General features: G+C 41.1%; 1 protein-coding gene across 8 annotated transcripts in view; it reads left to right on the top strand.

Annotated features, from left to right (window-relative positions):
* The window catches only part of gabpb1 (GA binding protein transcription factor subunit beta 1), an 83,800-nt gene that overhangs the window by 25,143 nt on the left and 34,850 nt on the right, over nucleotides 1–23,807 (top strand). The window contains exons 5-10 of one of the 8 annotated variants that reach the window (XM_080214263.1): nucleotides 162–212; nucleotides 3,000–3,144; nucleotides 5,085–5,198; nucleotides 14,052–14,159; nucleotides 19,336–19,515; nucleotides 19,899–20,014. In XM_080214263.1, coding sequence (XP_080070389.1) covers nucleotides 162–212; nucleotides 3,000–3,144; nucleotides 5,085–5,198; nucleotides 14,052–14,159; nucleotides 19,336–19,515; nucleotides 19,899–20,014 — 714 coding nt within the window. Of the gene's footprint in view, nucleotides 1–161; nucleotides 213–2,999; nucleotides 3,145–5,084; nucleotides 5,199–14,051; nucleotides 14,160–19,332; nucleotides 19,516–19,898; nucleotides 20,015–23,807 lie in introns of all 8 variants that reach the window. The other 7 variants (XM_080214264.1, XM_080214262.1, XM_080214265.1 and 4 more) reach the window with 7 other exon arrangements.

Here is a 23,807-nt window from a genome sequence, read left to right as displayed (position 1 = left end):
AGTAACTATTTTATATTGATGGCTTGATTTCTTCTAATAAGAAGTCTCAAACACCAGGTTAAAGTCCAACAAGGTTATTTGGAATCACAAGGTGAGCGAGATGAAGAAGCAGCACTCCAAGAGTTCAGCACTGAACAGATATTTTGTGTTGGTCTTAACAGTGGAAGACACAAATAACATGCCAAAAATTGATGACAGAAAGGCTATGGCAGGTGAGAACCTACACACACTTCTTGAGGAGATTCACATAAAAGGTTTTGCCCCAAACATACACTTTGCAGGAAAGAGGTGGTGTTGGGCAAGTTAATGGGGCTAAAGATAGACAAGTCTCCTGGTCCTGATGGAATGCATCCCAGGGTACTAAAAAAGATAGCGGGAGAAATAGCAAATGCACTAGTGGTAATCTACCAAAATTCACTGGACTTGGGGTGGTTCCCGCAGATTGGAAAACAGCAAATGTGACGCCACTGTTTAAAAAAGGAGGGAGACAAAAGCTGGGTAAACTATAGCTTAACTTCTGTAAGTAGGGAAAATGCGAGAATCTATCATCAAGGAAGAAATAGTGACACACCTGGATATAAATTGTCCCATTGGTAAGACGCAGGGTTCATGAAGAAAAGGTCATGTTTGACTAATTTGGTGGAATTCTTTGAGAACATTACACGTGCCATGGACAATGGGGAACCATTGGATTTCCAGAAGGCATTTAACAAGGTGCCGCAGCAAAGACTGCTACATAAATAAAGGTGCGTGGTGTTACGGATAATATATTAGCACGGATAGAGGATTGGTTAACTAACAAAAAGCAAAGAGTGGGGGTAAATGGGTGTTTTTCTGGTTGGTGATCAATGATTAGTGGTGAGCCTCAGGGATCAGTGTTGGGACCGTAATTGTTTACGATTTAAATAGGTGATTTTGAGTTGGGGACCAAGAGTAGTGTATCAAAATTCGCAGATGACATTAAGATGAATGGCAGAGCAAAGTGTGCTGAGGATGCTGAAGCCTGCAAGGGAATGTAGATAATCTAAGTGAATGGGCGAGGGTCTGGCAGATTGAATACAATCTTGGTAAATGTGAGGTCATTCATTTTGGTAGAAATAACAATTAAATGGTTAAAAAAATTGCAGCATGCTGCTGTGCAGAGGGACCTGAGTGTCCTTGTGCAGGAATCTCAAGGAGTTGGTTTGCAGATGCAGCAGCTAATTAAGAAGGCAAATGGAATTTTGTCCTTCATTGCTAGAGGGATCAAGTTTAAAAACAGCAAGGTTATGTTGCAGCTGTATAAGGTGCTGGTGAGGCCACACCTGGGGTACTGTGTACAGTTTTGGTCTCCTTACTTGAGAAAAGATATACTGGCACTGGAGGGGGTGCAGAGGAGATTCACTAGGTTGATTCCAGAGTTGGGAGGGTTGGCTTATGAGGAGAGACTAAGTAGACTAGGGCTATACTCATTGGAATTCAGAAGAATGAGGGGAGATCTTATAGAAACGTAAAATAATATGAAGGGAATATATAAGGTAGAAGCAGGAAAGTTGTTTCCACTGGCGGGTGAAACTAGAACTAGGGGGCATAGCCTCAAAATAAAGGGGAGCAGATTTAGAACTGAGTTGAGGAGGAACTTCTTCACTCAAAGGGTTGTGAATCTGTGGAATTCCCTGCCCAGTGAAGCAGCTGAGGCTACCTCGTTGAATGTTTTTAAGGCAAGGATAGATAAATTTTCGAACAGTAAAGGAATTAAGGGTTATGGAGAGCGTGCGGGTAATTGGAGCTGAGTCCATGATAAGATCAGCCATGATTTTATTGAATGGCGGAGCAGGCTCGAGGGGCCGGATGGCCTACTCCTGCTCCTAATTCTTATGTTTTTACATTCTTGATTCCAAATAAACCTGTTGGACTTTAACCTGCTGTTGTGAAAGTTCTTACTGTGCCCACTTCAGTCCAACGCCACATCTTGTTTTTCTCTTGAATGGAAATATCTTGTCCATCTACTCTGTCAAACCCCTCCATCAGCAAAAGGTGCTCCCTTTTCCAGGGAATGGAGCCTCAGCCTGTTGGTCTTTGAACAAGTGACTAAGAAATAGAAACAGGAGTACATCATTTGGCCCCTCCAACATGCTGTGCCAATAAGTGGACCCATGGCTGGTCGGATGTGGCCTTCACACCACTTTCCTGTCTGTTCCCATAACGCTTGACTTGTTTGTTGATAAAATTGTCTAATTCAGATTTGAATATATAAAAAGAATTGGGGGAGAAGCGTTCGAGATATGTATTCAAAAAATCGGATGAAACTGTGGGTCATTGAACATTTCAAAATTGAGAATTTTTATTAAGAAAGTGTATCAAGAGACATAGAGCTAAGATGGAGATGGAGATCAGCCATAATCTAATTGGTCAAACAGGCTAAAGGAGATCTTTTTCACTAAGCAAAGATGGATGTAGCCCAACAAATGGGGAGAGTAAATCTGCATTACTTTGATCCTTAAACCACTGCCATGCACCTTGTAAAATTCAGTTCTGGAATGGCATTGATAGAATCTTACGACTAACCCTTCCCGTTTGTCAGAGAAAAATCATGTGTTGGGTGAATTTTATTTAGCATTCCCATTGTTGATAATACATCCCAGCCCTCCTGGTACTGACAGGGAAGGCACTGTGCATACCAGTGGACACTGCGTGCGTATCAGTGGACACTATATGCTTTTTCTTGAAGGACACCTGGGTTTGGATGCCAGTGTGTAAGAGAGGCAGGCAAAACCTTGACTGTGAGCTGTCTGAACCTGTTGACGGCCTCCTTAACCAAGAGAAATATAATGGATAAGGTCACCAACTTATCTGTCTGCCTCTTCCTCTAATCAAAGGTAAATGAAGTCAGCTAGGTTAGTAACAATCAATTTATTTCTTATCTTGGTAGAAATATAAGGGGCAAAGCATTTCTTCTAATTAAGATGGACATTCTCTGTTGCATTATTCAATAACCCTTTTGTCTTGTTACACCACAGAGGGCAATGCAGAACCAGATCAATACAAACACCGACAGCTCTGATTCAATCACTGTACATGGTGCTGCACCACAATTTATCATTGGACCTGGAGGAGTGGTCAATCTAACAGGCCTAGTTTCCACTGGTACAACAAAGACATCAGGTATGTTGCCCATTTTACAATTATGTTGATATTTCAATTTGGTGAAAACCCTGTATTTCCTGTTTTCCCTGCAAAAAATCTGAAGTATTTCAGGGGAAACTGTAACTATTAGTGGAAGGATCAAGAACCCAAGGGCACTTTAACAAAAGAAGCAACAGCAACATAAGGAAAATATTAGGCATTGAATGGTTAAAGATCTGGAATACACTGCCTGTGTGTGTTGTGGAGGTAGATTCAATCATGGCTTTCAAAAGGGACTTAGATCATTATCTGAGGAGGAAATAGTTGCAAGTGGGGAGTCATTACCTGGAATGTCCTTATGGAGAGCCATCATAGACTCAATGGCCTCTTCCATGCTATACCATTTTGTGATTTTATTGCTATGCTTGAATTAATGGCTTAGACTCTGTCAGTGAGTGAACTTTACTGAGCTATGATTTAAAACAATCCTAGGAACTAGTTATCCTGTAAACAGTACATGGATATCAGTCGTCATATCTGAAATTTTCCAGTAAAGTCAAATCATTTTTAGCTTGTGATCAATGAGGAACAGTACTCCTACTAACAGTTCTCATTTGTAAAATTTATAAAGTGCCTTATCGCATCCTCAGACCATCCCAATTGCATTGTAGCCAATGGATTACTTAGAGCAATCATTGCTGTCAGTTAATCTGACAGTCAATTTGTGCACATCCAAATCTCACACACAGCCAATGAATGAATACTTAAAACATCTGGTGGTATTTGAAAGATGAAAATTGCCCAGGACACCAAACCAACTCCCTGTTGCCATTCAGATAGTCCCATGGAATCACCTGGTTGGCAGAAGAGGCCTGAGTTTACACTTGTCTAAAAGATGGCATTTCTGTCATTGTGTTGAAGGCTTAATACTCAAATTTGAATCCGTAGTCTTCCAACTCAGAGGCAGGAACCTATCAACTGAGCTGTGCTGATAGGTGGGAAAATACCCAGATTTAATTTCCTTTTGAGGTTGTATCTTTTTGTTATCTTTAAGTGTTAAGGTTTTAAGAAGTTCTGTTATTTAGACTTTGGACAGAAAAGGGTTTAATGGCCTTGTAACTAGCCTGTTAATGAGGATAGAGTAAACCTCAATTTTTGCCAGTCCCCTGGCAGGAGTGGAATGATCAGTAGGGCGATAATTGGGTTTGGGAATTTCTCACACTGTTCAAGGTGCATACCGTTTTGACTGGCAGATGTTTTGGATGGTTGCCCATCTGTGTGAAATGGGCACCAAGTCAAAAACACAGCCCAATGATGACAGTTGAGTTCTTGTAGAGACTTGCAATGAGTTCTGAGCTTGCTCATTGTGAATTTGCTAACTTCCCCTCATTGTGGTCATTTGTACTCTGCTAATTTATCTTGCTGGAAACATTTCCCTGAGGTGTCATTGATGGTCTGCAGCCATGTGATTTCCCTCTTGCCCACCAGCCTCCGCCTCATCCTCATGTCTTGCATGACTTATTTTTAAACTATATAACAATAATACATGTCTTGGCAGTAAAGAGAGAGAGACTTACTCTGTAGCCAACTGCCTCCTATCTGACCCAGAATTGTTTGATGCAGACACTGGATGCCTGAAATTAGTGTGTACTGTTTCCTAACAACACCATGCTTTCCCATCAGCTCAACAAAACTACTAATAATATCAAAACGTATTATACCAGAACCCATTTGATTTCAATCAGTTAAAACAATCCATCCAAAAGCATAACGGTGATTACCAAATTGATCAAATTTAAGAAATTGCAGTTGTTCATGATTATTTACATTTTAAAAGTACTTGGAATAAAATTCAAATGCCAAGTTTAGCATTCTAAAGTTTCTGCTTCAGTGCTTTTTAAAGAGTGTCTAAGTGTAGCTCTTCATTAACCCGTTATCTGAGGAATGGCATGTAATGTTTGATTTCCTTTAACTTATAGAATCTTCAGGTATTTCTACAGTACAATTTGGGAATTCCTCTACATCGGTGTTGGCTACATTAGCTGCTTTGGCAGAGGCATCAGCACCATTGACGCATACAACTGAAGCACCAGGTTAGGAAAATGGCGGATGTTCATTTTGCTAAGCCTTTCAGAGAGCACTATTATTACTGCAGTATTAGAATGGTGTTAGAAATGAAAATCTGTAAATAGTAAGAGTGTTGAGTATCTCGTTTGTAACCTTCTGCAGTGTTCTTAGTTTGTCTTGGGAGGACAATGCATTCTCACCACTCTTGCCTATTTATATTATTCATCCCGGGTGACACTCATATTTGCAGTGAAAGATGGAAACTTATCAATGTTCTGCATTGGCGTCATAACATTGGCTGTGAGCAGGTTAAATGTTTGAATAAGCAATGAGTTTTACCCCCATTTACATCTTTTTGTCCAAGAATAGACATTGCTAATGATTCTAAAATAGCCAGTGTTATGGTTTGGTGCCATTTATCATGACACTTGCATTAGGATTGGAAATTGGTCCTCACCATTTATTCTGTTGATCACCAGTAGAAACGGTGGGTCAATAGCATATCATTAAATAGACAGACATCTATGTGCATGCTCTTGTCCGCATTGGGTTGAGTTAACTGTATTAGTGACTGTGATTTATAGAAGCAGCAACATTAGTCTTTAATGGTTCATCAAGAAGATAAAAATGTGTTCACTGGACACAGAAATTATTGAGTGCATCAGGTGAGAGTCCATAGTTTCTCTGGCAACTGCTCAATTAAATATCTTACCCTAATTAATGCCTCTCAAAGAGCTGCAGGTAATTAGTTCCCATCTTGAGGATCTGTTGATGCGCCAGTGCATATCATTTATGATGCCTTTGTTGGATGACTGCATCCTGACTAGCCTCCCCTGGTACTGTCTGTTGCTGGTATCGCCGCCCTTGACTGGCAAGAGCTCTCCTTTGACGTATCCTCTCCTCCTATTCCCAGTGTTGTAGGATTTTTGGGTTTATGAGACCCATAGACGTTCTAGCATTTGAACTATGTGGAGAAGGCAGACAGTGAAACGAGAAGACATCTGTCCTGGATGGCACCCACATAATTGATGAGCAGTAAGAATTTCAACTTATTGCATTGTCCACAACCAAAAATCCACCACACACGCTGGGTTCCTTCCACTTTGATCTCCATGCTGGCTACTGCATATATTTTTAGAGATACAGAGAGCATGGTCATCAGGTTTATGTTCGAATCAGCTACACTCCATCACTCCATCTGACATTTGCACTGGTTCCCAACATCTCTCTGCGCCTTCCGTCTAAAACACATGGCATTTGCTTGGAAGACACGTTTTTCCCTTTCTCTGGTGTACCCAAACTTCCAAAAATCGCTGTAAGACCTCTTTAGGTTTGCGAAGTATTTGTGTTCTAAAGTTCCTGTGACCAAGCCTAGGTACACTCCTACCTGAGGTAATCCTTAGATTATGAGTACACGTTGAAAATTGGTACATGGAGCCTAAAGGGCAGGCAGGTGTACTCATATCGGCCTTTGTACGTGTTAATTGTCACGTGCTTTCAGGAAGGCTCGTCTAATTCAAGTTGGAGATGAGCGTGGCTCATGTCCAAATTTGAAAATGCTTGGCCCCCAGTTAACCTGATGTACGGATCGTCAATCCAGGGCATGGGGTATCTATTAAGTTTACAAACCCTGTTGATAGAAAGCTTATAGTCTTCACAAAGTCAGACCAACCAATCAAACTCAAGGACAGGAACAACAATTTGGTCCTCTCTGCAAACTGTACAGGATTATGATGGCCAGCTTTTCCAGGCATGCCAGTTCTGACTACTTCTGCTCGAAAATACTTAGGTGTGGCATTGGGATTAATGGAGGTCTTAGTTTCAGCTCCTCTTATTTTTCCAAGCTCAACGAGGAATGCAAGGTACAATGCATGACTTAATGTTGAAGGTAGATGTTCTGATGGCTATGGGGATTGTCAATAGATCTCCCCATGGGCCTCATAGAATACAACCTTCCCTATTAGGAGAGTGGAGGCTCACCAATAGGAAAGCAGCAAGGGGTTTATCCTGAGTTTAGCTTCTTTACCGTCCCCCTTGCATACCTTACAATGGAACCGTCGAAGTTGGTCTGGTGGGGCAGGGGCATCACTGCAGGCTTCAAACGGTGTTAAATAGAAACTTTTGTCCTCAAATTTATTGGCCCATTTTGACCCCAAAAACGACTTTGTTTTGACATGCAATGCCCCTCTTGTGGGGTTGGGATGGTTCTGGCACATCACTGGAGAGATGGAACAGAGAAATCTATTCCATATGCACCTAGGACCCTCTCAGACACTAACTGAAGGTATTCCCACATTGAGAAAGAGGGGTTAGCTCAATTGTTGACAATAAGGGCAACAGTTCACCTTTGTATCCTTGGGTTAGCGCGATACAAATTAGCCCAGCTTCCTATTCCAGTTTATTATCCCTGGGCAAAGTGGACATTTAGGGAGGATTTGGATGTCATCCCGCTCTGCCCCACTGGCTTACCATCAGGTCACCCATTGAGAATAGCCACCTCGGCAAGGACAGAGAGAGTAGTCACTGCTCATCAAACCAAACTCAATAATGATCCATAGGGAAAGGAGAAACTAACATTGCTAATCTATAGTTCATGTATGGGCTGATGCAATGCTTAAAGACTGGAGGTTTTGCCCAACTGAACGGTAATGTATATTTAAGAGTGATGTGCTATCTAGAACAGAAACTGTCTATTACACAGCAAAACCAGTCATTAATTCAATTGCAAAGTGACTTACATGGCCCTCAATTTTTTGTGCAACTTGCTTCTGTCTGCAAGACAAATCGAGGCCCTGATGCAAAAGGACCCAACCCTATCTAAATTAAATCATAATATTGCATGGAGGATTCAGAAGACAATCCTCAGATGAAGTGAAACACTACTTGATGAAGAAGGGCAAGCTCAATGGTATCATCCTCTAGGGTTTCTGCATTATTGTCCCTCACCCAGGGTGATGGCCAATACTTACAGAATTACACCATGGCCACCTTGGGCTTCCAAAAATGAAAATGCTAGCTAGGGCCACCGTACATAGTTCCTATTTTGATGCAGATGTTGCCAACTCAGTCAGACAGTGAGTCATGCCAAGAGAATCAAAGACTTAATGGGGCCCGTGTCTTCTAACGCCCAAGTGCAGGGCAAAACTACCATGAAGCATCTGGGCCATTTCAGGAGTAGGGAGCCCATGCCAGTGCAGGCCTCATTATCAGCCATGGGGGCAACCACTGCTAATGTCGAGTCCTAACTAGAAGTCAACCTTATGTCTGCCCCTTTGGGTGATGAGGACATGGATTCTGTGATGGAAGCAGCCGATTGTGCCTAACTGAAGCAAGACCTCGAAGAGCCAGTGTCAGTGGCTTTACAGCGCTCCCTTCGGAAACGAAAGTTCCAATCTGTTTCTCGCTGCCTGATCTGATCCTGCCTCCAGTTGACCCCAAGCCAAGTGCTGAGTGGCAGAAAAGGCACTCCTCTCGTGGGGGTTTTGGGGAAGAAACAGACTTGAGGGGGAGGGATGTTATGATGGCCACAGGGGATCATCTACAGATCTCCCCTTTTAGGCGAGTGGAGGCTTGCCTAATTAGGAAGGAGCAAAAGGAGGTTTAAAACCAGCTGGCTTCACTCAGGCTGGTAGTCAAAAAAGTTTGGGACTGACCTGTACTTTAGCTGCTGAGTGGCACTTTGAGCACATTGTAAATAAAGGGTGATGGAAGACTGGCCTCAAAGATTATTACAGTTGGGTGTAATTACAAAAAGTTTTAACAGAATGAGTATGAACCCACTGTGGGACAAATTGAGGTCTGACTGCCATAAATGCTTTGTTGTTTTAATCTCCGCGTTTCAGCCTGCCATTGGGATAGTGAAATTCTGAATCCGAATTAAGTCAATTTGTCTCTCAATTCCCATTTCTATTCTTGTTACAGTTCTGCCAATGTTGAGGTCTGGCAATACATTTGTTTAGCTTTGCCTCATTTTTACAGGGAGCTTATTGAAATCATCCCTGTTGTCAAAATGTGCTAGTCTGTTGTGTTTTTTGTTAACTAACAGAGAATTAAGCTACCTAATTTCAAAAGGAAACTAGAAATAGAATATCAAATTTAGTTATTCATCACTGTTTCTTGACACCTGTGAAATTTGATATGAAGCAGTTGCTGCAGATTAATAGTGAAGTTATTTTAGACTGTAGTCTTGGTGATAAATTCAATATTAGCTAAGCTTTGCCAAAAGAGAGTTCAACATATGCTGAACATACTTCCCTTTGAAATTTGGAAATAAGAATTACTTCCAATTAAATAACATGCAAATAATTTAAATATTGTTTTGTCTTGTCCTGTGTAAGATTTAAGTTCTTAAACATTTTTCAATGACTTCAAGTGCTGCACTATTATGACAAGTAAGAATTGCCAGGTGTGTGTTAGTGCCATCTGTATGAGCTATTTGACCATTAGAGGGAAGCATCTGTCTTCCGTTCAATGGTTTGTTCTGATTGTATGGCCAAGATTCTGAACTGAGTGTGAAATTACTGGCACTGCTTTCTGATTTTGGGGATGTTAATATGCAGATAGGAAAATAAACAGGAAGCACTTTGGTATCAGCAGGACCTGATGGTTATTGTAAATCGGAGACTGCTAGTACAAAATAGCTAATTTCACACTTAACAAGTGGTTTGTTTATTCGTGATCAAGTCTGTATCACATAACCAGTCTTTGAACCTAAAGAACATTCGCATAATGCTCCTTAAACACTCCATTGTAGCTACTAATGGATCCTCACTGATCAGATTTAACAAAATGAACTCCTGTGGCATATTGTATGGGAAACACAATGTTCATAATTTCTCATGCAATTGATTCCTGTTTTGGAAAGAGAAGGTAGTTTGTAGTCGGATAATTTATTGACAATGTTGAGGTGTTTCAGGACCTAAAGACTTTTTGTCATTGCTGTGTATTTTCCAACCCTGGACATGCCCATTTGTTTAAAGGAAACCCAGTCAGATTCCTGTTGCTTTTTCCTTTACATTTACAGTGGTTGAAATTTAAGGTTGCATGACTATTAATTGTCAGAAGCAGTAGACACAAGTTTAAAAAAATCCTATTGGACCACTAACAATGGGTGTGAGTACTCTGCTTCCTAGCTATTGTGTACACACTTCTGCGTTTGGGGAAGTTTAAGTCTTTACAAAAATACTTGAACATTAAGAGCCAAATTGTGCTCCCTGTTTTATGTTGTATGCAAATGTTTATGTTGCATTCCATACTATTAAATATTGAGGAGAGCAACGGTGTTTAATTCAATGAACCATTATTTACTTACCTTGTAGCCAACTTCTGATCTAATAAGAATATAAGAATTATCTGGCCCTGGCCCTTCGAGCCTGTTCCGCCGTTCAGTAAGATCGTGGCTGATCTTTTCGGGGACTCGGCGCCACTTACCTGCCTGCTCACCATAATCCTTAATTCCTTTACTGTTCAAAAGTTTATCTATCCTTGCCTTAAAAACATTCAGTGAGGTAGCCTCAACTGGAAGGGAATTCCAGATTCACGACCCTTTGAAGAAGTTCCTCTTCAACTCAGTCCTAAATCTGTTTCCCCTTATTTTGAGGCTAAATTCTAGTTTCACCTTCCAGTGGAAACAACATCCTTGCTTCTATTTTATCTATTCCCTTCATAATCTTATGTTTCTATAAGATCTCCCCTCATTCTTCTGAATTCGAATGAACATAGCCTCTGTGTACTCAGTCTCTCCTCATAAGCCAACCCTCTCAACTTTGGAATCGACCTAGTGAATTTCCTCTGCACCCCCTCCAGTGCCAGTATATCCTTTCTCAAGTAAGGAGATCAAACTGTATACAGTACTCCAGGCATGGCCTCACCAGCACTTTATACAGCTGCAACATAACTTCGCTGTTTTTAAACTCCATTCATCTAGTAATCTGGACAATCACATTCCCTTTAATGCTGTATGTTTCATTAAGGAAGTTCCTTTGCAGCACTCACCGCACCCCACTCCCCACCACAACCACACAGACTGCCACGCGCGTGCCCCCACCCATGCGCGCACACGCGTGACCCACACAGTACCCACTGTATTTCAAAATTCATAGGTTCAGAGATGTTTACAGCACAGAAGGAGGCCATTCAATCCATCATGTTACTGAGGGGGCGGGGGGGGATGTGAGGAAACACCTTTTTTACCAGATGGTAGTGACAGTCTCGAATGCGCTGCCTGGGAAGGTGATGGAGGCGGGTTGCTTCATCCTTTTTAAAAAAAAAATACCTGGATGAGCACTAGGCACAAGATAACATTCAGGGCTCTGGACCAAGTGCTGGTAAATTAGATTAGGTGGGAGTTCAGGTGTTCCTAGTGTGTTGGTGCAGACTCGATGGGCCAAAGGGCCTCTTCTGCATTGTATGATTCTATAATACACAAATCGCATTTTCCAGTGCCTGGCCCATAGCCCTGAAATGTACAGCAGTGCAAGTGAATATCTAAATACTTCTTAAATGTTACGAGAGGTTCTTGCTCAACCACCCTTTTTCAGGTAGTGAGTTCCAGACTCCACTGTGAATGGTCCACCATCCTTGGGGTGAAAAACATTTTCCTCAACTCCCCCAATCTCTTATCTTAAATCTATGTCCCAAATTATTGAACCTCTATTGATGGCAAAAGTGCCTTACATCCTCCCTATCTAATTGTATTTCCAGTGCTTGGTCAATTGCCTTGTATGCTATAGCATTTCAAATGCTCATCTAAATGCTTCCTAAATGTTGAGGGTTCCGCCTGTACTACCCTTACAGGCAAAGTTTCAGATTCCACTACTCTGGGTGAAAAGCCTTTTCCTCAAATCCTCTCTCAATCTCCTGCCCCTTATCTTAAATCTATCCCTCCTGATTATTGGCCCCTCTTCTAAAGGGAAATGTTTCTTCCTATCCATGCCCCCCATCATTTTCTTTGAACTAAAGCCGGAACTGCCTCTTTCTTTTAACAGATACTTTGGCAGGTTTACTGGTTCAATGAATGAATAATTGATTGAATATAAATCAAATAAATCTTACAGTCTGGGCATTGCTGGTAAGGTTGTCATTTATTGCCCCTTCCTGTCTGGTGTTTAGGGGAAATTTCATAGTAACTTCATTACAGTGTTAGTGTAAGCGTTACTTGTAATAAATAAACTTTACTTTTTGCTTTAGTGTGCTGGTTATCATGTTTGCTTGATGCACGAAAGATCCTTGGTTCGAAACCAGACAAGAACATCAACCCTTAGGCTTTGTGGCTTGGTTGGTTAAAGTGCCTGTTCAATAAACAGGAGGTCCTGTGCTCAAATCCCAGCAGAGCTTTATTCCATTTGAACTGATCAATGGGAGCATTTCCTCCCTAACTCGGCAAAAATGTCTACGTTCCAGAATTGCAACTTAAGATTGTCCTCTCCCTCAGGTGGTGGTAAGGGCTGCCTTGTTGAAATGTTGTTGCCATCAGTAGAAATGTGTGAAAGTATGGTGGGGTTATTTGCCTTTATTAATGAATGACAACAATTCATGCTACATTTCACAGCGACAGAGTAAATGCAGCTTCCAACATGTCCATAACCACACTTCCATACTGTAATCATAGTTTACTGAGGGAATCAACAGTCTCTATGTCTCAATGTTCAATCCCTGAGAACAGACAGTATGAGACTGGTTTAACAAGAGCCTCTTGTAGACAGATATTACCTTGCAATGATGATGAGCAATTTAAAATAAAATAATTCTACCCCTTTGTGGAAAGTAATGAAAAGCTTTTTGGATGGAATCTATTCTCATTGTAGAGCTATAGTGGCTAAGTTTCTGTCTCGGAGCCAGTAATGTGGAACTTTGTTCATGCAAAGCTTTTCGATTTTTGTAATTTCATAGAATTAGAGAAACTGATAATGAAACATTTGGCCCATCTTGCCTGTGCTAATTCTGAGTGAGAAGTCATTGTTAGAGTCACATTCCTGCTTTTTGTCGTAAAACTGTAAGGTTCTTGCCCTATCCAGCTCCCATTTTAAAGCTGTTTCTGGAATCCATTTCCACCAGCTTTTTCCGATAGAGCTTTCCAGGTCCTGACAACTCTGAAAATGTTGCTTCTCCTATCTTCCCTCTGAATTTTAAATTTATGACCCTTGGCTATTGACCCATTCGCCAAAGGGAACAGCCTTTCTCTGTCAAATCTATCAATTTGATTGATTTTATTGAAACATTTAATGCTGCAAAAAGGCACTTCTGAATTTAGAATTAACTAATGTTAAGATGTTTTATTCATATATGTGTAGAATATATAATAATCAATAATATTTGTACTACTGATATCATGTATAGAACTCAGACCGGTTTCTTATCAGTCTAATTACTACATAAATGACCAAATATTTTGTGATAGCAGTCTCAAAATTTGTCTAATTAAGAATCTGTCTCAGCTCCCCAGATTTAATTCCTCTGCACATATTTACATAACAAAAGAATAATCTTTTAAGCTATATCTGAGGAAATATTAATGTCAAGAGTTTAGACTCGTGTCTTCTGCTTCTTGATCTCTCCCCTTTGATTTGGTTATTTAATTGCTATATTCAGTATAACAATTTCTATTATAATAATTTTCTTCCATATATTTCTATTAAATAATTTTCATTGAACACATGCCACTTAATAGATTTGACAGTCTCAGAGTGTTGTATTTTGAAAAGATATGAGAATACAGCAGTATTGTGGCATTGTTTTGTGCTGGTGCTTAACCAGAAGAAACTGCCCTAAATAGCTTTAGAAAATAAGTTCATTTAAATATTAGTCTTAATGATGTAAGCTAGTTCATGTAGTCTTAACATATCGAAGATGACCTAACCCATCCCTTGGTTTTTACACAGTGAGGAGTTACAGAAGGGCTTGCTTTTCGTTTGCGAATGCCAGAGTTTGGAATGATGAGGACAACTGTGTGCCCGCTGTTTCAGAACTGAATGGACCCCACTTTGAGAGTAAATATAATGAGCTTAAGAAATAAGTGGGAGTGATCTGAAAGTTATAAACACATGTGCCTCATCTGCACCCAGCCCATGTCCATAATGAGATTCTTTCAAAGCAGCTTTGCTTGTCTGATATTTGTTTAAAAACTGCCTAGACTAATACGAATGTAACCTTCAGTGTTGTACACAAAATGCATCTTAATGGAGAGAAGTTTCTCCTCTTTACCATTTTGAATCAGAGTTGGGATGGAGGTATCAAATGAGATGGAATAAAATTTCGTGTGACTGGCAGGGCCATAGACTTAATATAACCTTTTCCTCAACTGTGTTTGTTAAATAATTCTGAAAAATAAAGAATCTGTTTAATACATACAATTCCTGTTGTGCAGAAGGAGGCCATTCAGCTCATTGAATCTGTACTAAATGTCCGACAAAACATCTTGCCCACGCCCTATCCCCGTAATCCCAGGTATTCGCCCTGCTAATTCCCCCTAATATACAGTTCTTGAGACATGAAGAGGCAATTTAGCATGGCCAATCCACCTAACCTGCACATCTTTGGACTGTAAGAGGAGACCATAGTGCCCTGAGGAAACCCATGCAGACATGGGCAGATCATGCAAACTCCAGACAGTCATCCAAGGCTGGAATTGAAACCAGACTGGCACTGAGAGGTGATAGTGCTAACCACTGTGTCGCTATTTGTAAAAATTTAATCACGGGCATTACTGGCTGGGCAGTTAAGAGTCGACCATATTGCTCTGGGTCTAGAGTCATATGTAGGCCAGACTAGGTAAGGACAGCAGATTTTCTTTCCTTGGGGATATTAGTAAACCAGATGGGTTTTTATGACAATCGACAATGGTTCTGTGATCACCGTTAGACTTTTAATATCAGATTTTTATTGAATTCAAATTTCGCCATCTGTTGGGATTTGAACCGGGGTCCCCAGAGCATTATCCTGGTTCTCTGAATTACTAGTCCAGCGACAATATCACTATGCCACTACCTCTCCTGCCATATTAATCTGTTAGAAGTTATGGTGCACAGCTGAGGCAGAGCTTAATTGAAGGATAAAGTGAGATCCAAACAGGTAATTGACTTGCCAACAGTTCCTATGCCTGAATATATGATGAACCATAGAATCCCTAAAATACAGAAAACATTCAGATTTTAACATTCAGTTTATGGATTTGAGCATCACTGGCAAGGCCAGCATTTATTGCTCCTAAGATGCTGTTCAGCTGCCTTCTTTAACTGCTGCAGTCCACGTGGTGTAGGTACACCCTGCTGTTAGGGAGGGAGTTCCAAGGTTTTGATCCAGAGGTATTGCAGGACAGTGAAGTGTTATTGGAGTAAGATGCAAAGTTATGGCTACAACAGCCTTATACGGGAATTCTTTTGTGTAATTTTCAACTTCAGATTGTGGTTCTTAGTATATTGCAGTTGCTCATCCTGCCACTTTTTTCTTTTTCCTTCTGAATGTATTGGTTTAATAAGAGGTATGTTTCCTCAAAACCAGTTTTCCAAACCTTTCCAGCTGCAGAACCTTTGCTGACCTCCCAAGTGCATCAGCGAACCCCAAGCATTGGTCATAATGTTGATGCATCTTTTTGCTGCACAATAGGTGCAAACACAAATCAAATTTCAACCAGTCTTTTCCAGCTATATCTATGCATGTATTAGGAAGGGGCACACTGCCAGAAATACCAACTACAGGGTCCCTCTCATTATCCTGCCTAAGCTATCCTCCCATGGTCTCTTAACATTAACTGCTGGAAGTAGTATCCACTTTAGAAATGGGTAAACTAAAAAGTTCTCATTAAAAAATATTTAAGTCTTATGTTTTGTCATTTTAATGGAAGGAGCGATGTTGGAAAGCTGATACTTATATCCGACACACACACCTCTCCCACTCTCGCGCGCACACATCTCTTTCTTTCACTCATACGCGTCTCCATTTCTCATGCATGTCTCCCTCTCTCTCTCCATGGCTGTCTCCCCCTCACTCCAATCTCTCACGTGCATGCACATGCACATCCCCATCTTTCACACAGACATGTCTCTCCCTTGGACGCATGCATGTGTATATCACTCCCCTCTCTTGCACACAAACACGTGTGTTCCTCCTCAGCACTCCACCCCACGTTGTGAGCCTCCCCCCCCCCCCCCCCCACCAACTCAACAGCATTCCAGCACACGTGCACTCTGAGTTCCTTTCTGAGGCCCTCTTCCCTGCAGTCCACTGACCACTTGGAAGCTGACTAGGTGGCTCCTTCAGAGGCCAGCCTCTGATCAGACAAGCCTCTTTTCAGCCTGACTTCACTCTGACCACCCCTGGGAGGCTGACCACCCCTGGGAGGCTCCAGTGGACCCCCCCCTCCTTCCCCTGTAGAACCCCCCTCCCCTCCCACTCCTCAGGAAGCTCCTGCGGACCACCACCCCCCTCCCCAGGAAGCTCCTGCAGACCTCCCCTTCCAGGAGGGTCCTGCTGACCTAAAAGATTCTGTGGACCCCAGTTTTAGAACCTCTGCTCTAAGCAGTTACTTGCCGGCCTGCTAAAACTGGGAATGTTTACAGGCTGTTTTTCCACAGGAGATTCACATCTGAGCAAACCGTTCCTTACCATCGAAAAGGATGTTGAGGCCAGTTGTAGCACTTTTATTATAATAAAGGCAAAAATGCTGGAAATTCTCAGCGGTCTGGCAGCGGTATGGAACAAAAGCAGAGCTAGGGGCCAGGATTCTCTGACTTGCCCATGGTTGGGAATCTCTGATTTTGCTGCTTTGAATGAAGATTTGGCTAAGCAGCAAATTCTCCATTCTGTCTGGCAAGAATGGTGGAGATTGGAAACTTGTGACCAAGGATTTGAATCAGAATTTGTTAAAATTTGCACATTGTAGCTTTGGGGGAATTTGATTATAACTACTTTGCATTTTTCAGCCTAGAAATTCTTTGAAGTTCCAACTGTTTGTTTTTATGATCACCAAAGTCCCAGGTGACCATAGGCTGCTCTCCTGCTTTATAGAGTGAAAAGTCTGACAACACCAGGTTTTATTCCAACCTATTTATTTGATAATATACTCACAAGCTTTCGGGGTTAGCCCCTTCGTCAGGTGAATGGAGAGTTCTGGCCTCAGACAGAGCATATAAAGCACAGACAGTTTAGAGATTACTGATTAGAATGCGAATCTAATCAGTAATCTCTAAACTGTCTGTGCTTTATATGCTCTGTCTGAGGCCAGAACTCTCCAATCACCTGACGAAGGGGCTAACCCCGAAAGCTTGTGAGTATATTATCAAATAAATAGGTTGGACTAAAACCTGGTGTTGTCAGACTTTTCACTCTGTTTACGCCAGTCCAACGCCGGCATACCCACATCATGACTCCTGCTTTATGACAGAGAGAGAGAGAGAGCTGATGGATGGTGATTTAACATGAGGGTCACCTCAGCTCGGGTGAGGGGCAAGGTTGATAAAGTGAGGCTTTCATGAATAAAATTGAAACCTCGCTGTTGGTGTCGCTCTGCATCACGAACCAGCTGCTGAGCTAACTGATTCCCCTGTGTTTTTGATTAGCAGAATTAGTGCTATTTCTGGGAAAACACATCATTATAAATAAAATTGAAACCTCGCTGTTGGTGTCGCTCTGCATCACGAACCAGCTGCTGAGCTAACTGATTTCCCTGTGTTTTTGATTAGCAGAATTAGTGCTATTTCTGGGAAAACACATCATTATAAATAAAATTACTTTCTGATGGACTAAAATTTCTGGAAGCTCATATACTAGAGAATAACTGATTTTAAAAAAACAAAAGGATGACGAATTTTGTAAAGTATGGGTTGAACTAATTTCCCACGAATGAATACCCTCCACCTGACATCAATCTTTATAGCTTTACGATTAGAAAGGGCATCTAATCTCAGCATGAGTGGAAAAGCAGATAATGACCTGTCTGAATAGCAAGTGTACTTAAATGCTTAGAATGAATCCATTGTTTACCTTTACATATTACAATCTTTACAAATAAGTGTTTGATTAACTCTTGTTCATTTTACAAGCATAGTGATTGATATCTGCATTTATGTCTATAGGAAACTTCAATAGATAGACTATTCAGTTCAGCTAGTTACTGGAGAAAATTCAGGTGAACTTTTGATATGTCTAACATATTCATTTTGGTAAATGACATCAGAACTATCCTTGCAGTACCCAGTTTTCTGGGTGAGTTGCAAACCAGCAGTATACTCATCAAAGAGAAGATTGTTTGCATGAAATTGTTGTCTATTTCTTATATTTAACATTTTCATACTTTTTGTGACTGTGTTGGGTAACATCTTTATATAGTGATTGGTCTTTGTTTATTTCAACTCGCCTCTCAGCTATAGGGTGAAATATTTTGAAAGACAGATACGGAGGTGAGATCTGCTTGCCCAACGCAGCGCAATACTTGGTGCTTTCGTCAGTAGTTTGGGAAGATTATGGGGTCAAATCCATTTCTTGGTTTTTTTAAATCCATTCGTGGGATGTGGGCACCACTGACTAGACCAGCATTTATTGCCCATCCCTAATTTCCCTCGAAAGTGGTAATGACAGAGTTGCCTTCTTGAACCACTGCTGTCCATTCTATTGTACTGTGATGCTAAGGTGTATTGAAGTACTGTTTCACCATCGATTAAAATATGTTCCTCATCTGAACAAGATTTCCCCGAGTTTGGTGTGCCAATGTGCTAAAACATTAACTCTTAATAGAAAGAACACCTGTAATAGTCAGAGTGTGAATTACATCTGTTAATGTAAAGCTACTGCTTTCAGTTCATCTTAAATCTGCAAAATGATGGCAACCTTATTCACCTACCTGTTGAAGGCTTGGCTGGGCCTGTTGATTCATTGACGCTTAATTTTTTTTATTATCTTGCATGTGAAGTTAACATTCTTGTCATACTGGTGGAATTTCAGTCAATCAGCCTTTCTCTCCTATACTTCCAAATGAATGCTTTAGAGGCAGGATTGACTGAGACTTAGCAGGTTATCGGCCATTCTTTGGAATCAGGGGAAAATCTTTTAACTTGATCAAAATAATGGCTAGGTTTTGGTTATTGCTTACTGTGCCCTGAGGTTTGAGATGAAAAACATCAATTTCCAAAATTCAGGATTAAAAGAGAAATGTTAACTTTACTTCAGCAGTTGCCACAGAAGAAGTAGTAACAGCAGACTCAGTGGACAGTGCTATTCAACAAGTTGTCAGCAGTGGAGGTCAGCAAGTGATCACCATAGTAACTGATGATATTCAACTGAGCAACCTGCGGGCAACCAGTGATGGCGTGAATCAACCAATCATTGTCACTATGCAAGATGGACAACAAGGTAAGATGCAATTAATTGATAAAGTACTGGTGTAAATAAAAGCTAATTGTGTTTATTTAGCATTTCCCAGTATTCTTTCTTTAGTTGTTCATTAATGGTAAATACTACAAAGCTGAACGTTCTCAGGTAATTGAGCAGATGTGGCACATTCATTATTACACTCTGAATTATAGAGTGTACTCTACAATGTCTGCCTACTCTTCCTGACATCACAAATAAATAAATTTTACTGTTTTTGTTTTCATTTTTTTGAGAACTTTGCACATTGTACTTTAGCGTATAAAGTATTTAATTCAGCTGAATTCTAACGTACACCTATTTAAAATATAAGGTGTTAATATTTCTGAGAATGTTCCATCTAACTCTTTTCCTGTGTGTTCTAGTTTTGACTGTTCCAGCAACTGATATTGCTGAAGAGACTGTGGTTTCTGAGGAACCGTTGATGAAGAGGCAGTGTGTGCAGGTAATTGAAAATCATGCAGACACCACAGAAATTGAGGTAAGTGCACAAAAGATAGCTCTTTCAGGAAATGCTATTATCTTGACCAAAATCCTGGATGAGGCTAGATCTGTTTTGTGGCTATTGCATTTATTAATTATCTGAAGCACTCAAAAGGCAAGTTCTTTTCCACCAATATCGCATGGTGCCACATTGACTGGAATGTAATCACTGTTGTTACATGCACTCTTTTCTTGAACAATCATTTACTTCACAACCAAGACTCATTTCAATATGGTTTTCAATACCTGCCACCTGTCTTCAAAGTTAGATAATGATTAGAAGGGGCTAACTGTTGTCTTGCCCATCAGAATGTGTGGTAACAAATATCAGGAACTGGGCTCTGACAAAGAGTCATCCAGACTCAACATTGGCTCTGTTCTCTCTCCACAGATGCTGTCAGACCTGCTGAGATTTTCCAGCATTTTCTGTTTTTGTTTTAGATTCCAGCATCTTCATAAATTTGCTTTTATCAGAAACTGTAATCTTTTCTGGAAGTACTTGCTGTTAATGGTAACACACTTACCAATACTAATCCCAAACAAAAAAAGACACAGTTCCGTCATATTGCGCGCATTTCTTGGATTGAGAAAACAGGCTTTGAGAAGAGAGCCAAAACTCTCAGCACCATGGGCTCCAATTAAGAAGGGAAGTTTATGGGAGTTAATCCATGTCTGTCAAACTGTTGCATGATGTGATCAGGACCCTGTAGTGTTCAGAGTGGTTGATGAGGAACACTAAGGCTTTGGAACTCTTGGTGAGGTCTTGAAGTTGCTAAGTTTAAGTTTATTTATTAGTGTCACGAAAATGCTTACATAACACTGCAATGAAGTTACTGTGAATATGCCCTGGTTGCCACACTCCGGTGCCTGTTTGGGTACACTGAAGGAGAATTTAGCATGGCCAATGCACCTAACCAGCACTGACTCATTCAGACAGGAAGGAAACTGGAGCATTGAAAGAACTGAACGCACTATTGCCAAATTTGCAGATGATACAGAGATATGTAGAGGGACAGGTAGTATTGAGGAAGCAGGGGTGGGGGCTGCATAATGACTTGGACAGGTTAGGAGAATGGGCAAAGAAGTGACAGATGGAAGCCAAGTGGAAAAGTGTGAGGTTGTGCACTTTGGAAGGAAGAATGGAGGCATAGACTATCCTCTAAATGAGGAAATGCTTAGGAAGTCAGAAGTTCAAAGGGACTTGGGAGTCCTTGTTCAACATTCTCTTAAAGTTAACGTGCAAGTTCAGTTGGCAGTTAGAAAGCCAAATGCAATGTTAACATTGATGTCGAGAGAGCAAGAATACAAGACCAGGGATGTATTTCTGAGGCTGTTCGAGGCCCCAGTCAGACCTCATTTGGAGTATTGTGAGCAGTTTTGGGCCCCATATCTGAGGCCTTGGAAAAGAACTAGAAAAGTTTCACAAGAATGATCCCTGGAATGAAGAGCTTGTCGTATGAGGAACAGTTGAAGACTCTGGGTCTGTACACGTTGGAGTTTAGAAGGATGAGGGGAGGATTTTATTGAAACTTATAGAATACTGCAAGGCCTGGATAGAGTGGATGTGGAGAGACTGTTTCCACTAGAACCAGGGGGCACAACCTCAGGCTAAAGGGATGATCCTTTAAAACAGATGAGGAGGAATTTCTTCAACCAGAGAATGGTGAATCTGTGGAACTCTGCTGCAGAAGGCTGTGAAGTCCAGGTCATTGAGTGTCTTTAAGACAGAGATAGGTTCTTGATTGATAAGGGGATCAGGGTTTATGGGGAAAGGCAGTAGGATAGGGACAAGAAAAATATCAGCCATGATTGAATGGCAGTGCAGACTCAATAGGCCAAGTGGCCTAATTCTGTCTTATGTCACTCTGAGGGAACCCACACAGACACGGGGAGAATGTGCAGACTCTGAACGGGCAGTGAATTGAACCCAAGTCCCTGGCACTGTGAAGCAGCAGTGCTAATCACTGTACCACCGTACTGCCCATAGAGGTGGAGCAGAGCAGAACTAGCTCCGTTTGGAGTTCTGGAGTCAGGTCAATCACAATACAATATTTTGGATGGGCTCCCATGCTGTTTCTGGAGTGGTTGGGTAAAGAGTTCTTTGGGTGCAGTGAAAGTTCCAAAACCAGCAGCAGACTTGAGCCCTACCTTGCTGTTTCTAGTTTTAGAAATTAAGTTAGTTATTTGATAGCAGCTTTCGAATTAAAGAATTGCATTTCCACCCCTGGCCTCAGTAATAGGAGACAACAGTATTTCAGGTTTTTGGCATCTGGTTTGAGGCAGAACATAAATTAGGGAAATTTCTTCCCCACCCTGTCCCACAAAGGTACTCGATATCTGCCTCCCTCTGACAGTGTTCCTGAGTTTAGGAGTTCGGCAAGTCAGACACTAAAACCCATGTCAATGTGAGCCATATGTTTAGAATTCAGGTCTTCAGTTGATCCCTGCCTGGTGCCCCCTTAAACTGAGAATTTTTAGGAATTGGATGTGCCTCCAACAGACCTGTTCTTTTTTTTGATAGAACATAGAATCTTATAACACAATGAGAGTCCGAGCTGCCGATGTGAGCAATTCCAACCACAGAGTTTACGTTCTTCAGAGTGCTCACGTTCACTTCTCTTGTCCCATTGATAGATGTCCTGTAAATTTTAGCCTATTTTGTTGATAAATTGTATAATTCCATGTAGTGGTGCATACAAGAATCAGTGTTTTTGCCTTTCTTGGATCTTTTATTAATAGTTTGTTTATATAAAGCCACAGTCCTTCAAAAGTGTAAGAGCAAGTTCCAAAGAAGAGTCTGACAGCCCGGAAACATTAACTGTTTCTCTCTCCATGGACGCTGCCAGACCTGTTGAGTTTCCCCAGTATTTTCTGTTTTTGTTTCAGATCTCGAGCATCTGGAATATTTTGCGTGTATGTCAACACAAGTCCATGTTTTCAACTGTATTCCATCAGAAAGATACACTGCTGGCCAGTATCAACTCTCCTGGGCAGCAATTGCTTCTAATATTCTGTCCTTGCACAATAACCACTAAAGGAACAGCAGAAATATAAATTCCTTCCTTCTCATTCCTTTCTACGTGATTAAACGCAAGGTGGAAATGTTTCTTAAATTCTTCTCTTCATTTCAAAATTAATTTCCTCCTCCATTACACTGTGTGTACGTGTGTGTGTGTGCATGTTGCACATTACGGCCAAACCTGCAATGTTTGCTCATGGTCCCTCTTTACTTCGTGAATACAATATTTGTCTTTTGGAACAGGACCTACCTTGCCTGTGACCTCCCAACCCTAATGTCCCAGCATGGACAGTAATTAGGACTGGAAATCCTTGATTTATTATTGTCACATGTATTAGCATACAGTGAAAAGTATTGTTTCTTGCACACTTTCCAAAGCATACCGTTTATAGAGAAGGAAAGGAGAGAGTGCAGAATGTAGTGTTACAGTCATAGCTCGGGTATAGAGAAAGATTAACTTAATGCAAGGTAGGTGCATTCAAAAGTCTGACAGCAGAAGGGAAGAAACTGTTCTTAAGTTAGTTGGTACGTGATCTCAGACTCTTCCGGAAGGAAAAAGGTGGAAGAGAGAATGTCCAAGGTGCATGGGGCCCTTGATTATGTTGGCTGCTTTGCCGAGGCAGCGGGAAGTATAGACAGAGTCAATGGATGGGAGGCTGGTTTGCTTGATGGATTGGGCTACATTCATGACCTTTTGTAATTCCTTGCGGTCTTGGGCAAAGTAGGAGCCAAACCAAGTTGTGATACAACCAGAAAAAATGCTTTTTATGGT

Source organism: Carcharhinus amblyrhynchos, chromosome 28 (genome assembly GCF_965287045.1).
Source record: "Carcharhinus amblyrhynchos chromosome 28, sCarAmb.v2.hapA, whole genome shotgun sequence".
Taxonomy (NCBI): Eukaryota; Metazoa; Chordata; class Chondrichthyes; order Carcharhiniformes; family Carcharhinidae; genus Carcharhinus; species Carcharhinus amblyrhynchos.
Note: the sequence above shows the minus strand (reverse complement) of the source record. Positions and strands in the feature narration are given on the sequence as shown.